At 33.7% G+C, this 24,079-nt stretch overlaps 1 protein-coding gene across 1 annotated transcript in view; it reads right to left on the reverse strand.

Annotated features, from left to right (window-relative positions):
- LOC145293316 (cell division control protein 42 homolog) overlaps positions 1-13,419 on the reverse strand; it is a 47,418-nt gene extending 33,999 nt beyond the window's left edge. Inside the window, exon 1 of the mRNA XM_080139964.1 lies at positions 12,973-13,419. Coding sequence (XP_079996090.1) covers positions 12,973-13,123 — 151 coding nt within the window. The 5' untranslated portion in view covers positions 13,124-13,419. The remainder of the gene's footprint in view (positions 1-12,972) is intronic.
- Positions 13,420-24,079: the final 10,660 nt, after the last annotated feature.

Raw genomic sequence — 24,079 nt, forward strand, 5'->3', positions numbered from 1 at the left:
GTGAAGGTTTAGTTCTGTGCAGTTCTAGGAGGTCCATCCTGCCAGGATTGCCTTCTCTTTGAGAAAGAGAGAGTTTATTGCTAATCGCCTGAGGTGCCCTTGCCTATGAATGCTTATGAGACTGCCCAGACCCTTTTTGCAAGTCAGAGTACCCCTCTTCGAGGGCGCCGACTTCTCAATCCCACTTTACGACACTGGTGTTTAAAGTTCTTGCAGTGGGTGAGAAATAAATACTTATTAAGTGTAATAAAAAGTGCGAGAGAAATGACTAAAAAGAAAGAAAAGGCTGAAAAGTGTATAAGACCAAGTTGACAGTTTTATATAGATTGGGCGTTTTTGAAGACAACATTGGTGGGAGGAGTAAAAAAAAAAAAAAAAAAAAAAAAAAAAAGCCTGAGGTGTTGGGATGTATACGCATGTCGAAGAGATGCTGTTTTGGATTTCGGTTTTGAGTATCTGAAACAAACTTCTTATCATGCCATTACGTATCACGACCAGCCCTTCCTGTCATTTAGAGTTTATCATTTGACTTGAGACAAAGCTAGGAAATACGATATCAGGACTCCATCTTGAATTCACTTTCAACCGTTGTAAAAAAAAAAAAAAAAGAACACTTGAGAAAAGCAGGTTTCGCTTCCTTCAAAAATAATCATTTTTCATTGGTCCTTTTGAATTCGAATTGAAAACCAGAACCAAAAGATTAACGATTTAGTTTTACCTAATTTGTAACACCGACACGTTTATATTTCATACAAGCAGGCCGCCCGGCGTTGCCTGGTCGTAAAATACGCATAAATATATTTTTATTAGTGCAGAATTCTTTTTAATTATTATTTTAAACAGAAAAAAAACTTTAAAAATTAAAGTAAAAAAAAAAAAGAAAAAAAAAAGGAACCGGAAAGAAAACGGAGATTTGCGCATGCGAGTATTATACTTTCTAAACTGCTTACTTATACGCAAAAAAAAAAAAAAAAAAAAACGAAACCTAAAGACAGCGAGTCAAGTACGATAACCATTAGGCCAGCTCGGCACCATCTTAAAAAGAGTTTTCAAATCTACGTACGCTTTACATGAGTAATCTGTCATGTGAACTACTTACGCATGCGGGAAACAGTTGACCGATTCATGTACCAATTTTTCAATTTTGACGCCTTAGCAGCCCTTTTTTCCGGATGAAAACCGATTCAAGTTTTCCACATGTCTGAATACTCTAACAAGTTTTAAGTCTTTAGATAAAAAATTCGTTGAGTATTATAGGCTGAGAAGTGTCCTCACACATATTCTCACTTTTATATATATGTACTAGCAGTTCAGCCCGACTTTGCTCGGGCCCTATGTACTGTTCATAACTTGCCCTACATGTGAATACACATTATGTAAGATTTCAAATGTTTAGACCAAAAATTGTCTGAATAATTTCGTAGAGACCGCAAAGGTCAAATTTTTAACTTTGACTCCAATTTTGACTTCTGATCACTTATTGTTTTGGGTTCAGAACAAGTTAAAAAGTTTGATCCATGTCCAAGTAATCTACATTTTAAATTTCAAGTGTTTTTTTTTTTAACTTTGACTCCAATTTTGACTCCTTAACATTTGTTTTCGGCTCAAATCAAAATAAAAAGTTTTACCCATGTCTAAGTTACCTACATCTAAAATTTGGCGGAGGAATTCGGTAGAATCTGCAAAGGTGAACTCTTTCAACTTTGACCTTTTGGCAGCCAAATTTTCGCCCCAAAACTGATTACTATGGTTGCTGCATGTCTGAATACCCGTTATGTATAAATTTCAAATGTTTAGGCTCAAAATTGGCTGAGTAGTTTGCTAGACACGGCAAAAGGTAAAATCTTTGGAACTTTGACCTCTTGGCAGATCAAATTTTCGACCCAAATCGATTAATAAGCTTGCCCTATCTCCGAATACTCTTCATGTAAATTTTCAAATGTTTAAACCAGAAATTAGCCGAGTAATTTGGTAGAGACCGCAAAGGTCAAATTTTTAACTTTGACTCCAATTTTGACTTCTGATCACTTATTTTTTTTGAGTTCAGAACAAATTAAAACGTTTGATCCATGTCCAAGTAATCTACATTTTAAATTTCAAGTGTTTATACCCAAAATTGGCGGAAGAGTTTGGTAGAGTTTTCAAAGGTTAAATCATTGAACTTTGACCCCCTTCACAGCCAAATTTCTTGCCGAAATCCGATAAAAAATATTTTCCTAAATTTCAATAGTCCTTATATCAAATCTCGAGTCTCTAGACCGAAAATTGACAGAGTTATTTGGTAGGGAAATGTACACAGACAGACACTGACATTTTTTACACACACACACACACACACACACACACATATATATATAAGTTTAGGATTCATTTTTAAACTAATAAATCAATTATTGTGAATTCTGGAACATAGGGTGCTTAATGTGGGTTATTTTTAATTTGTTTTCGGGCAAATAGGGAGCAGGAAAATAAATGCTGCTTTGAAATAGCTGTAAGCAACCAAAATACCTTGGTGTATGCTCTATTTTGAAACTGCTTTGAATTGTCGGAATAAAACCGTGGAAGAGAAGCTAAGCCGAGTGCTCGATTATCAATAAAGTTTCAAACGCAAAAGCGTAATATTTATATACGTGTTTCAGACGACCAGAAAAACATTTGTACCGGCGGTTTCGAATCCGAACAACGGGGAACCAATATCTGGTCGACTATGCCGGACTCTTCAGCCTGTCTATATTCGTCTCCCTGGTAATGGTGTATATCAGTTTCATACAGGGTGCGATACTCCATATCCAGGGAGACAGATATAGACAGAGACTGAAGAGAGTCCGCCATAGTGGACCAGACATTGGTCCCGTTTGTTTGATTTGAAACCGACGGTGCCGATGTTTTTGTCTGATCTTTAAGAGGGACACACACACACACACACACACACAACTAGAAGTTGTAGAAAATTTGAGAAACCCACATTCTATTAGTATTTGATAAAGACTAATAAAACATTGTAAAAACACTCATATTGCAACAATACAAGCAGAAAACGATGATTCGTTAATAATAAACAATAAGAATAAACAATAGGCATTGTCTTCTTTATATTGAATTATAAAAAAAAATGCAGGAAGAACTAATAATTTTATAAATAGAGATTAAACCTGCTTTAATAGTAAAGAGTCTGTATCTTTCTGGCTTAAGTCGAAACCGTACCATTACATCTATTAATTTTACGACCGTACTATCTTACGGTTCAATGCAGTTAACTATACTATTTTAAATTAATGTACTTTATTTCAATGCTCAATTCAGAAGTAGCGCAATATCAGATTTTGCTATGATAGCATCATCCACGACATTATTGCCTTCCTTCGGGAGAAGTGTAGTATCTGTTCGTTCATCATACTTTCCTCCCGGGGTCACAAAAAAAAAAAAATGCGTCCAGAGGGAACATGTATTTGTTAGTCATCTTATTAAACATTTGTTATAGTTGTACAATAATTCGATCCAATTTATATATAACCAAGCGACAGTGTTGTATATTGGTTTATATTGGAGGAGATGATATATTAAAACGTGTCATGTGTTATCTAGTGGATGTAAGACATTGTTCTTTTAACAGACAGATAATAAACGTATAAATCGTATGTATGTTGTTTAGCCAGGGGGCATGATATTGACGTGAAAACCGAGTCATGTTGTATCAGACTTATCACACGGGATATTTTTACAGTTCATATATAAGAAGAATAATATATGCTTCATACCTTTTTCTTGAAGAGTTCTTTTAACTTCCTGCTGCTCCATGATGAACCATGAAGCGATCAGCATCATATAATTGAGACAATTGTTCTTATTTGTGAAACCATTAAAACAACTATATTTTTGTAATATAAATTTATTACAGTTGTCCCAATTGGTTTTCACAGGATCTGCAGTTTCTACATTTTCTATTCTTACAGCCCGCTCCTAGCTGTCTGTCCACCCTTGTCTAGACGTCTGTCTGCTCTGGTGGTCAATCCTCAACTCTCTGAATCTCTCCAAAACTAACTACATCACGTGTTTTCTTACGTCACCTAAGTACGTGTCTCATACCAATCTAATCCACCTAGTTATTTGTTTATTCAAAACCCAAAAATGTTTACATATATTTTCTATTTTCACATTTTTTTTGCGATTCACACGTCAATCATTTCTTTCGCAATTTAATTGTTTATTCTTCTAATCATAACTGATCCAGCGACCATCCGTCGCTCAAATCAATTGACAAGAATACAATAACAATGTTTTGACCATTGCTCCCGCTTGCCACAGTTAACAGATACTACGCTATGATCACAGCCTAAAGGGTCATAACATTACAATAGTAATTTAATTCTACTTTCAAAAGGATCGATTTTGAAATTAAATTTGAGTAAATAAAAGCGAAAGAAAAAAGTAAAATAACAATGCAGTAAATGCCAAGATGCAGCTTATCCCTAACAATCATGTCCCATTTCTAGGTCTACCAGAGGTTATTTCCAGAATTGCCAAAAAAAAAAAAAAAAAAAAAAAAAAAAGCGGAAAAGACAGTTACCAGAAGCAAGATAAGTTACTCTTCTACCTACCTCGATAAGTTGTGTTAAGTTTTTTGTTGTTTTTTTTTACTTAATAAAAGATAGTTTAAAACCTGTAGAGTTCCGATAAACAAAATAGTGGTATCAGAGACCTAATTGAATCTCGATAATCGCTAATAAATCGAAAACTAAGCAAAATACCGTTAGAAACCCATTCAATAAATGTCACTGATCGTGGGAAAATGGAACGTTTAATCAGTTTTTTTTTTTTTTTTTTTTTTTAAATTTTCGATCTAGGTGGGTAGAAGAGTAACAGCTTGCCTTTGGTAACATTTACTTGTTTATGTTACCACCACCCTCTTTTTATTGTTAACTTTATTGACTATTACACGACGGATATCATACGACGAGGCTAAATTACCTAGCGAATAGTACAGTTTCCTTAACTCATTTACAATAAATATTCCGTTTAAATGTCTACCAGACAATGTTCTCGAGCGTCTAAGGTCTCTCTGTACAGAGTCTTGTTCAGGACAATCTGGCATGAAAAGTAAACCTAACCAAATATTCAAAATCGCATAGTAATCACGGTCTAAACAAGATCTTCTCGGTATGGCTAACCCATACTAGATTTTTTTTTTTTTTTTTTTTTTTTACAAGGAATGGTGCACCTTCGCTAAGTGATTTTACTTTAAGTAACAGCACGAAGTTGGATACTCTACCAGACTAGATGTATTCTTGTCCTGGAATCTAGTAAACCCAATAAACCACAAGAAAGATACACTATTAGGTTAGTGCAAATATATATATATCATAAATGGTAATTAGTAAAAACCTGAAGAAAGTGTTCAATACTATTGCAGAGCAAATATATACTACCGTTTTATCTGCTTAGTTACACATGTTTCGGTTACCGAATCGTATCAACGACCCAGCAACTTCAGACTTTACAGAAAACGACATTATTTTTGCACCAACCAATAATATATAATAATAGGACCTATTAAAATGGTCAATTGGGAGAGGAAAATTATGTTCAACTTTTACTAACTTTTGGAGATAAAGGAGAACGACTATGGAACATTCGAATATCTATGTATCTCATATAGAGATAGCCCAAGGAAGTGGGGGGGGGGAAGCTTGGAGAACTTCGACTGAAGTAAACTGATAAGAAAGATAAACTAGTAATTTGAAATGTCATAACGGAAAATATACTTGTAACATAGCAAGCATACCCGGTGAACCAAGTGCAAGTGAAATACAAACGATTGCACTGAAAGGGACGGCTAGAATCCTGAAAAGATCTCTTGGTTGGACTCACTAAAATAGGGGTAAATGTCAGACATCTGGTTGGATGTCCCATCCCCTAGAAGAAAAAGTTTAAGAAAAATGAAAAAAAAAAAAAAAAAAAGAGTAACTTGTTGAGAGTGTCGGCCACCTGATTTCTGGTTGCACAGTCCTACTTGGAGACGGTTATTATACAGATCGCCATAACGGAGTTTGCAAATACCTTCACTGGAAGATATGTAAGAAACTCAACATTCAGTGTAGTAAAAACTCCTGGGAACATATACCCGAACGAACAGTTGGGAATGACAACGACACTATTCACTATGACTACATAATCCCTACTGCTACATATCTTGAAAATGCAGCTGTTAAACCAGATATAGTGATTTGGGACAGAGCAAACAAAAAAGCGACCGTAATAGAGGTCAGTGTACCCAATGATACAGGGCTTAACAGAGTTGAGAGGGAAAATATTACAAAGTATCAAGGACTTATGTATGATATGAAACGAAATTGGAAATTAAAAGACGTTTCAATTATACCAGTCATCATAGGAGCAACTGGGCTTATGAAAAAGAACTTTAAAAAGTACATAGCAAGCATACCCGGTGAACCAAGTGCAAGTGAAATACAAACGATTGCACTGAAAGGGACGGCTAGAATCCTGAAAAGATCTCTTGGTTGGACTCACTAAAATAGGGGTAAATGTCAGACATCTGGTTGGATGTCCCATCCCCTAGAAGAAAAAGTTTAAGAAAAATGAAAAAAAAAAAAAAGGTAAAATGTTTCAAAGTTTTCAATCGCGCAAGTCAGTGAACCAAGCTGTCCGTTATTTTTAAGCGGATATTCAAGTATTGTTTATTATGAGTCAGGAAAACCGATTTAAAAAAAATCCTTTTACCACAATGAAAACTATTGTTAGAGAGGCCTTTTGTTTATTTTTGTATTAATTGACGGTATCGGGACGGTGGGGGGCAGTTAAAGCAACAGCGTGCAACAAAGAGATCAGCTCCCTGAAAGTTGCATATTTTGCTAAATACGTATTTTATTTAATCTCCCCATCTGTGGAACACAATACCATGAGGCTAATTTCCAGATCACTACAACATGGTAGTTTTTAAGTCCAATTGTTGAACGCTCTTAAATAATCAAATCTTGTCTATTTCACGCATTGAATGCTTGTTAACATTAAATCGACAAATCGATTTTTAAAATATCATTTTAAGCAAAAAGAACTATTATTACGTACTTAATTCTCGTGTCGAATAAAGTAATATCCAAAAATTATGAAAATTTATCGAGTAGAAAACTGCTTTTGTGCTTTTTAGTAAAAAAAAAAAAATTTTTTTAAAGTATCGTTATAGACTATACATATCGAAAGCCATAAGAGTCATCTAAAATGCATTCCGAGTTATCTCCCTTGTGTGTAAACTCTTTACCATCTACTTTATAACTTCAAGAAAATGCAATTTTACCGAATTTTCCTAAAAATTACTCTTAATTATAAACCTTTTACTATATTAATTTTCGTATCTTCTTTGATATCTTACTATTTTTGACATGACAATTAGTAATATAGTTTTGGCTTAAAACGACATTTTTTTTTAATCGATCTGTCGACTACCTTAACAAACACTTCGCATTGCTTCCAAATTTTCAAAGTGTTGCTCACCGTCCACCTGATAATTTCATTAAGCATTATCCTCGAATGGGATTCAGGCCTTAATGTATTTATATATTAGTATATGAAAAAAAAAAAAGATGGGCACATTTTCTATATCATTTCAGATTGCATGATTTGCGTAAGAGCATATCAGCCGTTCGAATTATTCTATGTAAAATCCAGTATTTAAAAAAAAAAAGTCAATTGATATAAAGTATGATAGGAGTTTTGTTTCGTTCAATGAAACCAAAAGTTTTCTCTTTACTATGGATGAGAGTGGTCAAAGAAAAAAGAAGAAAACTAAAATTTATATGGATTTCTCAACAGTGGACGGTGACCCCTAACAATTTCCCAACCTAAGGCAAGGGTCATACCGCTTTCCAAATCGAGCCGAATGACAAAAAAAAAAGGGGGGGTGCGTAAAGCTCTAGTGATATCTGGCATATATGTTTTACAAATATAAATTATTGCCAATTAAATCGAGGGGAAAGAGGGTGTCTTTTTTTCAGTAGCTTGCATTTGTTTAGCGTTGCTATATAATTATATTAAAAGCTTGATAATCAATAAATAAAATAAGGATCGAATTTACTAGTTCTGTGGAAGATGCTCTAACACATCAATCTCCAGTTTAAAAAAAGGTAATATTCAATTTTGGAGATTCGCTTGAAACTGCGTATGCGCAAGCCTTACCAAATCAGCTCATCGCCCTTGATCCGCGTGAATAGACTTTACGCAGAGGGTGAAAGGTCGGTTATTGTTTCAAACAGTTGATTACTTCGTCCATTTTATAAAACTATGATGTAAATTGAGATATATACGTTTACATTTACGAAGACACAGCCGGACTTATTAGATGGTTTACGAGGGGGGGATACAAAGTTTATTGATTAAAAATTTAAGTTTTTTTTTTTTTTTTGTATGTAAATACTTTAGAATCCTTTTTTCTAAGTATAAGACATTTTCCATAAAAATAAAAATAAAAATAACACCCTTTTTATGTCTCTCCCTCAATGCTTTTTCCAGTTCTATAGAAACCGGAAAATAATGGTCGATCTACTCTCAGAAAGGGTTGAGAGAATCTTACTAAACTGCTCCTAATTGATGATTTCTTTGTTTATTTTATTTTATTTATTTTTGTTTTTTCGAGAGGGGGCATTCGATTTTTTTAAACGAAATTAAATATTGAAATGTCAGAACATTTATCGCATTGACTGATGGTACTTTTATAAGAGACTCATATCAATCTGAATATTTTAGAGTGCGATTTACGGATCAAATAAATAACCGACGAATGGTTTATGATTTAAAGTTATTTATCTTCTTACAGTGAGAAAATGCGACACAAGGGTCGAAAAAGACTTAAAAGCCAGCGCCTTAGAAGCAAAGTACTTTGGCTTGTAAAAAAATAAATAAATAAAAAATGAACAGCCCCGTTTGTATTCCCCGACGATTAGCAATAAACTAGAAGCCCATATTCAAAGATAGAAGGCAAAACTTGGGAGGATGAACCTATAACTGCACAGGACTAGCAACGCATAGAGAAAAATACATTCTAGAAATGGTCTTCCTTCACTGTTGGCTTTCGTGCCGAGGGATTTGTAAGCCGCGGAAATGACCCAACTAAGCCGCGGAAATGACCCAACTAAGTTATGGCTAAAAAATTTAGGCCGTCAATAAAACTAAGCTAAAGTCGATTCACTTAATGATTAGAACAAAATTATTAAGTATATTCTTAAGGGAAAGCGGAATTAACCCTAACCCTTAAGTCATGATTTAAAATGAAACAGTTCCATTTAATGTCAGTACTAATTGATTATTCGGCAGGGGTTCTTGTATTTTTGGTTTGTTTCGTAAATCGCAATTAGGATTTGACCGATGTGTTTGTCCCTACTATAGAAGTACCGATAATGTGTAGACACTGCGGTTTAGAAAATGTTCGCCGAGTTAATGTTTTATGTAAAAAGTGAAAGAATTCTTTCGCATAAATTATAAAGATAATTATTTGTAAGGAAAAATTGCTTGCTAAAAAGTTTTGTTTTTTTTTTGTATTGAACCACCAAGTTTATATTTTGAACATTTCCATCTCTAACCATAAATTGACTGAATAACAGTAAATTACAGATTTAACACTTTGAACAACTGGTTATTAACCGATGCTTGGCAATCGGTTAAATCATTTCAAAATTGTCAGACAGTTTCATAACAAGTTGGAATATTATCGTTTCTTCAGTCTGCATGAAATCATTGTCAAACATTTACAAAACTTGCTGAACGCATTCTCATAACTCAACCGCCATTTTCTTTCTAGACCGTCGTATCTACACATTACCAGAAGTACTTAATATAACAAGATTGTCCAGGCGATCGACGTTCTACGTATTACTGTACACAGATTCGAAAAAGTTGTCAAAAAACAAATGTATAACAAATAAATATTATCAAAGGCAAGATAAGTTACTTTTCTACCTAACTGGATACATTTTTTTTGTTTGTTTTTATTCAATGTAACATGTTTATTCAGCTCGAAAAACATACAGTGTTTACCGAAGTATTGGAAAATTCAAAATGGCGCCCGACACTCTCTTTAACATGGTAAGTTTGGGAAAAGATGTTATAAATAATAAACTAGACAAAATACTATTAAAAAAACACCGAATATATGTCAACTTATGTCACGGTAACATAATGAGCGAATTTCTAACAGTATTTTGTCTAGTTTATTATTTATAACATTTTTTCCTGAACTTACCGTGTTTAAGAGAGTGTCGGGCGCCATTTTGAATTTTCAAATACATCGGTAAACACTATGCTTTTCGAGCTGAATAAGCATGTTACATTGAATAAAAACACGAAAAATATATCCAGTTAGGTAGAAAAGTAACTTATCTTGCCTTTGATAACATTTATTTGTTATATATTTGTTTTTTGACAACTTTTTCGAATCTATGTGTACAGTAATACAAACCCGTCCCTTTCGTCCCTACAATCTTTTTTCTAACAAGAGTTTTTCTAGTCTTTACGCTAACGTTATTTTCAGGGTAGGTGCTCGGCTCGACTAAACTCCAATCTATGGTTACTCTCTGTAAAACACTCTGAACAACAATTGGTGCTTCTATACTTTATCACCGAAACTGGAGACGCCATTTTATTTCGAGCACCTGTCGATTAGAATCAGAGGGAGAAATCAGTATTTTAAACTATGGCCGAAATTAGAAATAAATAAAAAAAATAAACTAGATAAATTTCCGGAAAGAACTATGAAAAAAAGTAAATAAATTGAAAGAGAACATATCCATAATTGGATAATTGGAAATGTTTCGATTTAATTAATGAAAACGGGAAAGTTTTTCATTTAATTTTCGGTTAATTTATTCTTTCCGGAAGCAATCGTTCTCCAGTTTAATTTTGTTACTTATGTCATGCTTTGGACATAGTTTAAAATACTCATTTTTCCCCTTGAATTTCAACGGCAGGTGCTCGAAATAAAATGGCGTCTCCAGTTTCGGCGATAAAGTGTAGAAGTACCCAAAATTCTTGTCACAGCTGTAAGCCCTTCCTTTGCATACATAAAACTAAACGAAGCTTCCATGAACAAAGTTTCTTTCCCAAGAATTTTGGCACTCATGCACTAATTGATCCATGTTGAAATAACGTTATTTAAAAAGCCACTCTTAACATGGGGGGGTGTACTTATCCTGTACTTTAGCCTTACAATTGAATAAAAAAAAAAAAAAACGTTAAGCTTGGAAACACGATTTTAAAAAATAGCGCAGATCAGTAAGTGCATTAGCACCAGAATTTTAAATCTGGGGAACAATATTACGAGACTGCATCACAGCTGACTACAACATGATCGTTTTCAAGTCTAATGTTAACAAGTACTTATTGGACAGTCCTTTTGAATAAAAGAAAATTCCGACTCTTGCCAACCATAGTCACCAATTTTCAAGGTGTTATCTCATCGTGCATGCATCGGTAATCCTTATTTTTGAGTGGATTTTGCGTTTTAGAAAGCGAGAACTCTAGTACATAATTATGCATTTTACTTATTAAAAAAAAAATAAATAAAAATGCGACGAACCTGTACGAGAGTGTTCACCCCCTAAAAATGCGGGTTTTACACTTTTGCCCACGATTATCATAGATAACAGACATAAGTATCATTAACAGAAAAAAATATATACATTATGAATTTTAAGAAGGGGGTTCACTTTCGTTATAACGTTCTACTTCATTGCTATCGAACCTGCTGTCCATTTCTTTACCGATGTGTCATGTGATTAGAACGTTATAACGAGAAAGTGGACCTCTTAAAAGTTATTCTTTTTCAAAATGTGATACTTGTACAGTTTAAGATATTAAAAAAAAAATGAAAATAAAAATAAAAAAAAGACTTGATGAAATTAAGTGAATTTTTTTTCGGAGAACTTCATTCCATAACGGATACGTACAATATAAACATTTTTCGATATTTTTTAATATCTTAAAACTGCACAAGTACCACCTTTTCTGCTTAAATGATTAAGTGGGTTTGTATTACTGCACAAACAGATTCGAAAAAAGTTGTCAAAAAACAAATATATAACAAATGTTATCAAAGGCAAGATAAGTTACTTTTCTACCTACCTGGATAATTTTCTAGTGTTTTTATTTAATGTAACGTGTTTATTCAGCTCGAAAAACAGAGTTTACTGATGTGTTGAAAATTTTAAAATGGCACTCGACTCTCTTAGACACGGTAAGGTTTGGAAAAAGAATTATAAATAAAAAACTAGACAGAATACGGTTTAAAAAATTTAACAGAATTTTGCATATTTTTTATTTTTAACTCCTTTTCCCAAACTTACCGTCTCAGAGAGAGTTGGGCGCCATTTTATATTTTCCAATATATCGGTAAACACTGTTTTTCGAGCTGAATAAACATGTTACATTAAATAAAAACACTAAAAGCATATCTAGTTAGGTAGAAAAGTAACTTATCTTGCCTTTGATAACATTTATTTGTTATATATTTGTTTTTTTGACAACTTTTTCGAATCTGTGTACAGTAATACAAACTCGAATAAATTTGTAATCTATGATAACCGTTGGAAAAAGTTCTAAAAAAAAGAAAAAAAAAGTGAAAAATACGTATTTTAGAGGGGGTGGGGGCACTCTCGTACAGGTTCGCTTACAGGCAGCGTAAATATATATATATATTTTTTTAATTCCATGTACATTATCAAAGTTACATATAGGCGAGAAACACATACACAACATAGTCGGGCTTGTGAGCTGAAAGTGATTACAGAAAACCCATCTCCCTGAAAGTGGACAGTATGGGTCGAGACAAACAAAAATTGCATAGTATAATAGTGCTCGTCCTCTGACCGTAGGCAGATACTACACTGCGATCAGAGTACGGTCCTGTTTCCTTATCTGCCACATAGGATGAAAAGATTGAAAATAAAATAATAAAAAAGTTTTACTTACCAGGAAAGGAATCAAATATCGTTGGGATATAATCGGACATGTATCCTCTTGTCGTATAGCTTAATAACATACTAGTTTTCCCAACAGCGCCGTCACCTACCACAACACATTTAACACTTTTAAAGGTTTTGTCCTTTTCAGAGCCCACCATAGTGACCTCTTATGAAGTTCCCTCGGAGGAAAAAAAAAAAAAAAAGGATCGTCCACAAACGATAACTACAATTAAATTTTCCAAGTCCTGTTTAAAAAAGGCGAGTATTTCACTCAGCGAAACAATAAAATGAAAAGTACGTTGTAGTAATACGAAAACGTGTAGTTCGATCCGGTACTCCAAAAAAAATAAATAAAATAAAAACAAACGGCGTGGTCTTTTCAGTTGCGGATGCTATATCCTACGACGTTGACCTCTTGCTTGACGTTAGTCTGGCTAGAAAAGGGATTGTCCACTTTTTTTTCTTCTTTTTCCTTTTAAAGTTAGACTGTACCGATCGAGGATGCGGGGGGAGGGGGCAGAAATATGTAGTATTCTTCTATTTTTCTTGAAAATAATCCGAAAGAAAGAAAAAATGAACTCACGCTAGTGATACGAAAATGAATACGGTTAAAAGAGAATGTATGACGTTCTAAAATAATATTTATTTTTTAAATAAAAACATATATTGGTCACAGTCTAAAAGTCTAGACTTTGGCACTTTTAAAATTTAAATACTCGACCCGCGAGAGATTTTGTTTGTTTGTTTATTTATGTTTGTATTTTTTTAAGTTGTAAATTGATAATTGTTTATGGGGGAAAATTTTCAAATCAAAAGTCCCCACAGATATGTATATATATATATATATTTTTTTATTTTATTTTTTATTTTATTTTTTTACGGGGCAACTACCAGTAGTAATAATGGTTAAACTTCGACATCTCCGAAATTCGAATAAATACTCGACCTGCAAGCTTGTAGTTTCTTTCTCATTAAAAAAAAAAAAAAAAAAAAAAAAAAGGATGGAGTGTATTGTCTCTTTTCTGGTTTTAGTCTAGAAAGAAAAAAAATTCACTCCAAAATCCTCATAATGACGTCTTCTTTTTCGGGGCCGGTGTCGTCGTAGTAATCGTAGTAGAAGACGGAGTTGTAACATCGAGTTGTAAAATAATCGCACGAAAGTGGGGATGCCGACCGGCGAATACTACAAACAAAATAAAGCACAAAACTGCTGTCTAGCAAGAAAAATAGAGGATGAATGAAAGGAAAGAAGGCAGACGCGTTCTGGGGTTGTTGTTGTTGTTGTTGTTGTTGTTGTTTTATATAAAAATAAATAAATTGAAACGAGAAGAGAGAAATAATGGTGTCTGCCTGACGAAAACTGAAACACGCACTGAATAAATACGCTGGTTTTATTTAAACTCTTACTGTGTTCTCTCTCTCTCTCTCTCTCTCTCTCTCTCTCTCCTCTTTCCTCTTTCTGTCCGTCATAAAAAAAATGTCTTCGACAATTGAAAAAGAAAAAATACAAAAAAATACAAAAAAAAAAAAAATTATCCGTCTTGCTGTCCGACTTCCTCTTCCCAATTAAGCTCCTCCCCCTCGACATCGGTGACTCATCGGCAAATATGACGTCGTCATTGGAGCTTAAACACGTGACGTCATATACGCGCGGCACATGTCTTGTTTTGTTTGCGTAAAACTGAATATACAAAGAAAGACGGCTCTTGGATGCTCCTATTCTATCCATTATAGTAGGTAAAACTGCATTTTAGTGGCCTAAAAATAATGCGATGAAAAATAGTGTGCAGTCGCAGTCGATAAATATTGTTTTATCTTGTTGATATTTGTAAATATTAGTAACAAGGGAACCATTGCGAGTTAAAAATCTTGTTACGCTTGTAACTTTAAGAACACGTTTGAAATGTTGAAATAATCGCTGGCACAAAAGAATGACGTCTTCATAGAAACGAAAGTTAGCGCTTCGCTTATATCAGCAGATGTACTCATTTCGAGCGTGTTTTTTTCTTAAGATTATATGCGTAATACTAAATAGATTTTCAGAAGAAATAGTTCTTTATTTGCTAATATTTAACAAAAACAATAAGCTAAAACAATGCTTATTGACTGTATACAATTTTCCGTTGCGTTATGTTCAGGCCACTAAACTGCGGTCTTACTCTATCTATTTAATATCTATATCGTGTCAATAGAAAAATCAAAGGGTACCTCCAAATTGCCCCACAGACATGCTGTAACTTTAATATTAGTTAATATTATCACCATAACTTTTGTGGCGTTTAAAAGAAGCAGCCGAATATAAACTAATTTTTTTTTTTTTTTGAGTATACGAAAATAATGAAAATGCGAGACTAAAATCGTGTTTACATAATCAACGCCTTAAAACGGCGTTCCCATGTAGCACGTAGACATAACCGTGTGTAATAAATTTAGTAAAAATCAACTAATGACCAGATTTTCATGGAATTTTCTTTAATTATGATTATGATTTTGAATGAATCTATATAATTATAAAACTGTGTGGACTTTTCTTGCTTGCTTGCATCTTGTCTTCGACGATCGGAAAATTCCATCTTTTAAAAAGGGATGACAGATGAATTTATATAAATACCCCTTATGTCAAATCTCGAGTCTGTAAACTGAAAATTGACAGAGTAGTTTGGTAGGGAAATGTACGCAGACAGACAAACAGACACACAGACAGACAATTTCACATTTATAGATATACTAGCAGTTCAGTCCGGCTTTGCTCAGGCTCTATGTACTGTTCATAACTTTATGTGCATATGTATATATATTAAAAAGTTTGACTTATGTCCAGATAACCTGCATCTAAAATTTCAAGTGTTTGGTCCCAAAATTGGCGGAGGAGTTTGGTAGAGTCTGCAAATGTCAACTCTTTCAATTTTGACCTCTTGGCAGCCAAATTTTCGCCCAAAAACTGATTAAAAAGCTTGCCGCATGTCTGATTACACTTTATGTAAAATTTCAAATGTTTAGACCCAAAATTAGCTGAATAGTTTGCTAGAGACCGCAAAGGTAAAATCTTTTGAACTTTGACCCTTTTGTAACCAAATTTTCCGCCAAATACTGATTAAAAAGCTTGCCCTATATCTGAATACACTTTATGTAAAATTTCAAATGTTTAGACCTAAGATTGGCTGAGTAGTTTGTTAGATACTGCAAAGGTCAAATCTTTTGAAATTTGAGCCCTTGGCAGCCAAATATTCGGCTAAAAATGTGATCAAATAGCTTGCCATATATCTGAATACACTTTATGTAAAATTTCAAATGTTTAGACTAAAAACTGTATGAGGAAATTGGTAGAGATCGCAGAGGTCAAAGTTTTTTTAAACTTTGACCCCAATTTTGACCCCTTAAAATTTATTGTTTTGAGCTCAAATCAAATTAAAAAGTGTGACTCGTGTCCAAGTTACATCTAAAATTTCAAGTGTTTAAACCTAAATTTGGCGGAGAAATTTGGTAGCATCTGCAAAGGTCAACTCTTCCAACTTTGACCTTTTAGCAGTGAAATTTTCGCCCCAAAACTGATTAAAATGCTTGCCGCATGTCTGAATATCCGTTATGTATAAACTTCAAATGTTTAGACCCAAAATTGGCTGAGTAGTTTGCTAGACACCGCAAACGTAAAATATTTTGAATTTTGACGCTTTGACAGCTCAAATTTTCGACCCAAACTAATTGAAAAGCTTGCCCTATCTCTGAATACACTTTATGTAAAATTTCAAATATTTAGACCAGAAATTGGCTGAGCAATTTGGTAGAGACCGCAGAGGTCAATTTCTGGCGAAAACCGATTAAAAAGATTTTCTCATATCTCAATACCCCTTATGTCAAATCTCGAGTCTGTAGACTGAAAATTGACAGATAAGTTTCGTAAGGAAATACACACACACACACACACACACACACACACACACACACACACACACATATATATATATATATATATATATATACTCTTTACTTGTTTTTACATAAGTAGTAATATGTTGCTACACCATTATGAGCATGTTTTGGTCAACTAGTAACTAGAGACCTCTTCATGCGGTACAGCTTGTATGAAAGCAAAGTATGCAATGAAAATATCGGGCCTTCCTCATCACTGAGAGTTAATATCTAGAGGTTCCGTCAAATTTGAAAAATAAGATTTGGTTGTATGTTTAAGATCCATTAGGGGTGCGGATTTGAGTCTGTGTTGAGATATAGGAATGAATAGAATAGTATTCGTATGTGTGTGTGATGGCCACCTTAAATCTTAATGTATAGGGTCAATCAGCAGGGAGATGTGAATTTGACATATCTATGCTAAAGGGGTTTCAGATTTAATCGGGGTTATTAAGTTATAAAAATGCTTTTAATGTGACTAGAATTTTTTTTAATGCGGTCAGAAAATGTACAACTTACGTTGATCTCTTGTATATCCCCGCCCCATCACTATCATCACTGCATGCATTAGAAGAGATTAAGAGATAAGGAAGAAAAAGAAAAGACACAAGGGAGCAAGGAAGAAAAGAAAAAAGAAAGAAAGCAAGAATGAAACGAATAGAAAAAAGAAGAGTAAAACGCGGAAACCATAAGTAATTTATTGGTGGTGATTCTAAGGCATGTTTTTCTTCTTCCTACACGTCCCCCATCCCCGTCCACCACCCCCACCCTCACTTCCATTTCTCATCATAGCTTTTTACTCATTTACTACGCGAAGCTATAAAAGTTTTATAGCAATAATAATAATAATAATAATAATAATAATAATAATGATAAAATCTTAAAACGTATATAATTAATTTATCTCCATGTTTAGATATAATCAGCTCCTCTAATTGTGATAATTATGATAATTAAAAATAGAAGGTAATGTGGGGTTAACAGGTTGGTGACTGCGATATTTATAATTGATAATGATAATTTTTAATTATAATTATATTGATTAATAATGTTAACAATAGTGGGGAAAAAGTGTTTCAAGTAAAATTCAAAAATCAAAAAGTAAAGAAAAATGGATTTTAAAGAATAGACGATAAGGTGTAAACGGCAAAAGATAAAATAAGTTTAGATGTAAAATAAGTCTAGATAATTGATATGAAGGTATCCACGTATATATATATATATATATATATATATATATATATATATGTGTGTGTGTGTGTGTGTGTGTGTGTGTGTGTGTGTGTTATTCATTTGGAGTAGATTCAAATCAAAATATTTCAGAATTAGTCTTTAAGTTTATGTTATATTACAATGCATTTTCTTTACTGTTTAAATTTATAATGTACTTGGTGGTTGCGAGAGATTGAAACTAGTCAAAGTTAAGCGATTTACTATTCTGAGTGCCCGGCGTTGCCAGAATGTTTGGAGGCGTGTGTTTAGCAAAAAAAAAAAAAAAAAAAAGTGTTAGTAGGCAGGCAGGCTCGAACCCGTACCGCGAAGGAGAAAAAGAAAGTGGAGGTGTGTGTTACGGTGTTGGTTGAGAAAAACAAAAAAAAAGGAAAATTGTGAGCGCAGAAACAAAAAACACAAACAAAAAACAGGAGCAGTAAGTAGGCTCGAACCAGTAACGCGCCAGAGGAAAAAGAGGTGAAAAAAAATAAACTCTCTTATCGATGTGCCTGCCGTGGTTGTGACGTCACACAGGGTCGAAATAACGCCTTTTATGCAATATCGTGGACGCGAGAATTGAATGCCTTACAAAAAATGTCAGCGAAAAAACGACCCTCCCTGTAGAAAAGTGGCCAGTTGAGGGTGAAGGAATTAATGTGTTTTGGCCAATTTTTCGATATTTGTCGTCCGAAGGGTCGGGCGTCAAAATGATATCAATCTCGTGAAAATCCGTCGCCCCTGTCGAAAGTTTTAGGCAGACATACAAAGATACATACATACATATATACATTTAAACAGACAGGTGAGCTTTATATTATAGAAGTTGGTAAAGAGTGCTTTATTATAGTATAGAAAACTATTGACTTCAATTAGAACAAAAAGTTAAAGATAAAGTTTGGGCTGATTATTAATTCCGTTTTATTTGTTTGGGTTAAGTCGTACTAAAGCGATAGCATTTCTATAGTATAAGAGTTGAGGCAAAAACAACAAAACACTTAATCTTAACTTCATCAACTATTTTTATTAGCAGTAAACGTCATTAAAAATAGTTTGAGGGAAACTCGATATGGAATATAACATACATGTATATGCCAAGTGCTAAAATTTCAGTGGATGAATTGAGGGAAGTTCTGTTTTTGTTTTTTTTGTTTTTTTGTTTTTGTTTTTTTTTCAGGATTTCCCAGTAAAAATAGGTTTTAAGTTTTTTACTATTAGTTCACTTTAATATGCAACCAATGATGCCTTATCACGATACTCTGGATTCATGAAGGAATTTAGTTTGACATATGTAGAATTTGTTAGTGGTAGCGTCCTCCTCCGCTCTAATATTAGCTAGGTATATAACAGATGTTGCCAGACAGTTCTGTTTGAAGGGACAATTAGATTTATCTATATAACTACAAGTTTATATATTTTTTTACTGTTGTAGTTTTTTATTATTCGCTCCAAGTTATTGCTGCGACTGTAGCTTAATTTAACAGTATTTTTATTAAATATTTTGTGGACGATATTATTGGAGGGGAAGTGCAGCTTAATGAGATGTAAGGAATTTTTTTCTGGGTTATTTTAACCATTTGATTGAAGGGAGGGGTAAACCAAATGATTTCCTTTTTACGGGTTTTTTATATGCGGGTATTTCCTTTACAGGCTCTATATACTCTAATTTATTTTTTTATATCTACTGTTTACAAGGGCCTTATTGTAAAAATGTTTATGTTTATCGAATATTTCCTTGGGTGAATAATTCTTCTGCTAATGGATTTGGTGATATGTTTAATGATAGTTTAAGGGTAATTTAAGAGGGTGGACATATATAGGATTACTGTTATCTTTTTTATAGGGCTCATAAGTTCCCTTGTTTAGGTTTAGTGTAACATATAGGACGTGAACTATTTTTATGTTCGTGGTAATTTAAATAGTTTACTCCTAGATGTATTACATATATATATATATATATATATATATATATATATATATATATATATATATATATATATATATATATATATATATATATAATTTATTTTTAAAACAGTAATCTACGTACATGCATGTAAGTAGATTACTGTTTTAAAAATAGACAAATAAATAAAGATATTATTTGTTTTCGTCCAAAATAAAAAATGGGCAGTTTCTAAAAAAACATCCGATCTTCAAGGTGAAGGCGCTAATCTTAATATATTTTTAAAAATCAAAATCAACAACAAAAACTACGTAAATATATATATATATATATATATATATATATATATATGTATTCATATATATATATATATAAATATATATATATGTATTCATATATATATATATATATATATAAATATATGTATATATATAAATGTATATATATATATATACTTTTTGTTACAAAAACTGTATAACGCTTTAAAAAAATAATATGACAACAAAGCCGAGGAGCTCCTTCCACCAACAAACTCATCAGGAGTCAATCATTGGCTTAAAAGATAGAAAAGACAAATCAATATTTAAGAACAAACACTCGAATAGAAAAAGAGGAAAAAGGGGAATAAAGGGCGAATGGGAATTCGTATGCAATAAATATATAATAATATAAAACAAAACATATGTAAAATTAAGATGGAGAGGGTATGAGTGAGAAGGATTAATATATATATATATATATATATATATATATATATATATATATATATATGTGTGTGTGTGTGTGTGTGTGTGTGTGTGTGTGTGTGTGTGTGTGTGTGTGTGTGTGTGTGTGTGTGTATTCACCCCAAACAAGGTACGGTGCCACTTTGATGTAGGGGGGCTACCATCGAGGACAAAGGTGCAGGGATATTATGTGGAGAGATGAACAGCAAGATGTCTGTTCACATTACACTTGAACTTCTGCAGGTCAGTACAGTTGAGAAAGCAGAATCCCGGAAGGGAGTTCCAAAGTCTAACAGTTCTGGGGAAAAAACTATTAGGAGTGGGAGTTTGCTACTTGTCAGGTTTGTTGGGGTATTTACGTCGAAGGGGTACAAGTGCTTGTAGTTCGTCGGAGCATTCACCATTAAAATACTTGTAGAACAGGCAGAGAGATGCAACACTTCGTCAATAGGTAGAGGTTGAAGCTTAGATGACAGTTCAGGACATATCAGGTTGGCGACTCTTTTTTGAACCTTTTCCAGAAGTGAGAGACTAGTAGCAGATGCACCAGCCCAAATGGGTATATATATATATATATATATATATATATATACCAGATTAAAGGTATGCAGGAGATAAAACCGATTAATTAAAACGAGGTTATTAAAAGTGCTCAATAAAAAGAGGCAAATATGTAATATACAAGCAAACTAATAAATCTAATCGGAAACCGGAAAGCCAAATGAAACGAAATAATTCTTAACCATATTTTAACATGTGAACTTGTACGAGCCTTTTTCAAGTCTCACACAAAACACACATTCATATTTCAAGCTGTCATATACATACGCGCACACAAACATACGCGCCCACGTCCACACATGTACACATATTCACGTTCGTGTACATACACTCACATTCACGTATATATACACACACGCTTACGTATACACATGTACTCACACACGCGAACACGAACACACACATGGACGACGTCACTTCCGCTTTCTAAGGAAATACACATGCGCAAAAGACACTCCAGAAGCGAGTATAAAACATGGAGACAAGCTGTTTCTAATCCTCTCTTTAGGACCAACTCTCAACGAGAGAGGTTGGGCTAACACTTCCTACTATGTATGGGGCACGAGCTAATGACTGTATGTATACATTCTCCCTCTTTCTCTCTCCATCTACTACTGGTCACTAAGAACACCTTCGCGTAGCTGACTACTAACTGATGACAACTCTTTGTCTACACGCTGGACTACCATTCTCAATTTTCCTACAACATTTATTTCTCTTCCCACGCGCGAACAAACAATAGTGACCCAAACTTGAGATGAAAACACATTTCCTTTTCTTGCTACAACACCAGTCCTGCAACGGACATTGGTTACATACGCGCGGACATGTTATAACTAAAATGTTCATTTCTTTCAACAGCAAATAAACGACGTTTATCTTATCCATTACTTGAGTCTTTGTTTCCTTCAATTCCCATTCGTTTCATTATTATTTTGTAACGGGATTGGGGTATTTATATATCCTAGTCCCCGACAAACTATTAGGGCGATTTAATTTTTGCAATTTATAGCTTCTCTCTCTCTCTCTCTCTCTCTCTCTCTCTCTCTCTCTCTCTCTCTCTTTCTCTATCTCTCTCTCTTTCTCTATCTCTATCTCTCTCTCCCTCTTTCCCTCTCTCTCTCTCTATCTTGTTCGCTCTCTCTGTATATATCTTTTTCTAACTGTCTCTCACTCTGTCTATCTGTCTTTCTCTTTCTCTGTCTCTCTCTCTCTCTCTGTCCTCCTGTAACCCCGACTCTCTCCCCCCCCCTCTCTCTCTCTCTCTCTCTCTCTCTCTCTCTCTCTCTCTCTCTCTCTCTCTCTCTGTATCGCTCGCTTGTCGGTGTAATTCTCAAGTTCGTAAGAAAAGAAAATACGGTTTAAGTAAATAAATAAAGACAACGAAGACGGGAAAGGGCGTAATTCTCTGTCTCTCTGTCTCTGTCTCTGTCTATCTCTCTCTCTCTCTCTTTCTCCCTCCCTCTGTTTCTCTCTCTCTCTCTCTCTCTCTCTCTTTCTCTCTCTTTATTGCTCGCTGGTTGGTGTAAATGGCGTGTTCGTAATAAAAAAAACATACTGTCTAAATAAATAAATATAGCCATAAATAAATAAAAATATGTAGAAATAAGGAAAAGGGGGTTGAGTAAGACTAAATATAGAGCATAATGTAATGTAACTAATGGCTATGTATAAACATGGCGGCGTGATTATAAGTTTCGAACCGTTCGTTTAAAAGGTGGAGACGCGAATAGCAGAATCACAGAATGTATACTGCTCAGCCAGCCAATCAGCGAGGATGGATCTTTTGCAAGGGTTTTTTTTTTTCGATTACAACGTTAAACCACTGTGAATTTATTCAAACGGTCCTTTATCTCGCTATGTCATTTCCTTCCTACTAAAATATATATCATCATTGTATTATATTTTTAGGTATGGATTGACTTATAAATTCATAATATTGTAACACGGCTAATTTCTCTCTCTCTCTCTCTCTCTCTCTCTCTCTCTCTCTCTCTCTCTTTATATATATATATATATATATATATATATATATATATAACTGTCCCCCCCGCCGACGTCAATGGGTTATGTTTTGTAGTGTAATATTTTCACAAATAAACAATAAAAGTTAAGAGTTTCTACGTGAAATAATTACGTGAATTGTATAAATAAGACGTAAGAAAAATGTGCACTTATAGAAATGGAAACCTGGTTTATAGTTGGTAACTGTTCGTTTATTGTTGGAATAACCGAATAGGGAAATTGGAGAATGCATTTATAGACGGGAGAAATAATTATTTGTGTATGATGTAGAAGTTAAGAATATGCGATTGTGTAGAAAATCTGTAATCTGTTAATGACGGCTGACACCCAGGAAAGTAGGAAAAAGTATAGATGCACTCCGTGTAGAATGGTGTCCTAAGAGAACTCGGTATAGAGAGGGTTAAATTTGAGCCACTTTCTCTGTTGGTTAGGACGATGATGATCATGGCGCTACTCGGGATAAAAATAATGTTTTAATATTACGTAGTAATATGTATGTAATTGCGTTCTATAGCTAGATAACGTAATGGCTAATGGCGTAAACATAATAATAATTTTATGTGCCATCTGTTGTTATACAAGAAGATAATATATATATATATATATATATGTATATATATATGTATATATATATATTGTGTGTGTGTGTGTGTGTGTGTGTAAATGCACCAACATGATATGCTGTTTAGGTTTTTTACATTTTTAAGTCATTTTCTGTAACAATCATTAGTTTTGTAATGTAGTAGTAGTAGTAGTAGTAGTAGTAGTAGTAGTAGTAG

This window comes from Euprymna scolopes, chromosome 2, assembly GCF_053919585.1.
Source record: "Euprymna scolopes isolate OS-2025 chromosome 2, ASM5391958v1, whole genome shotgun sequence".
Taxonomy (NCBI): Eukaryota; Metazoa; Mollusca; class Cephalopoda; order Sepiida; family Sepiolidae; genus Euprymna; species Euprymna scolopes.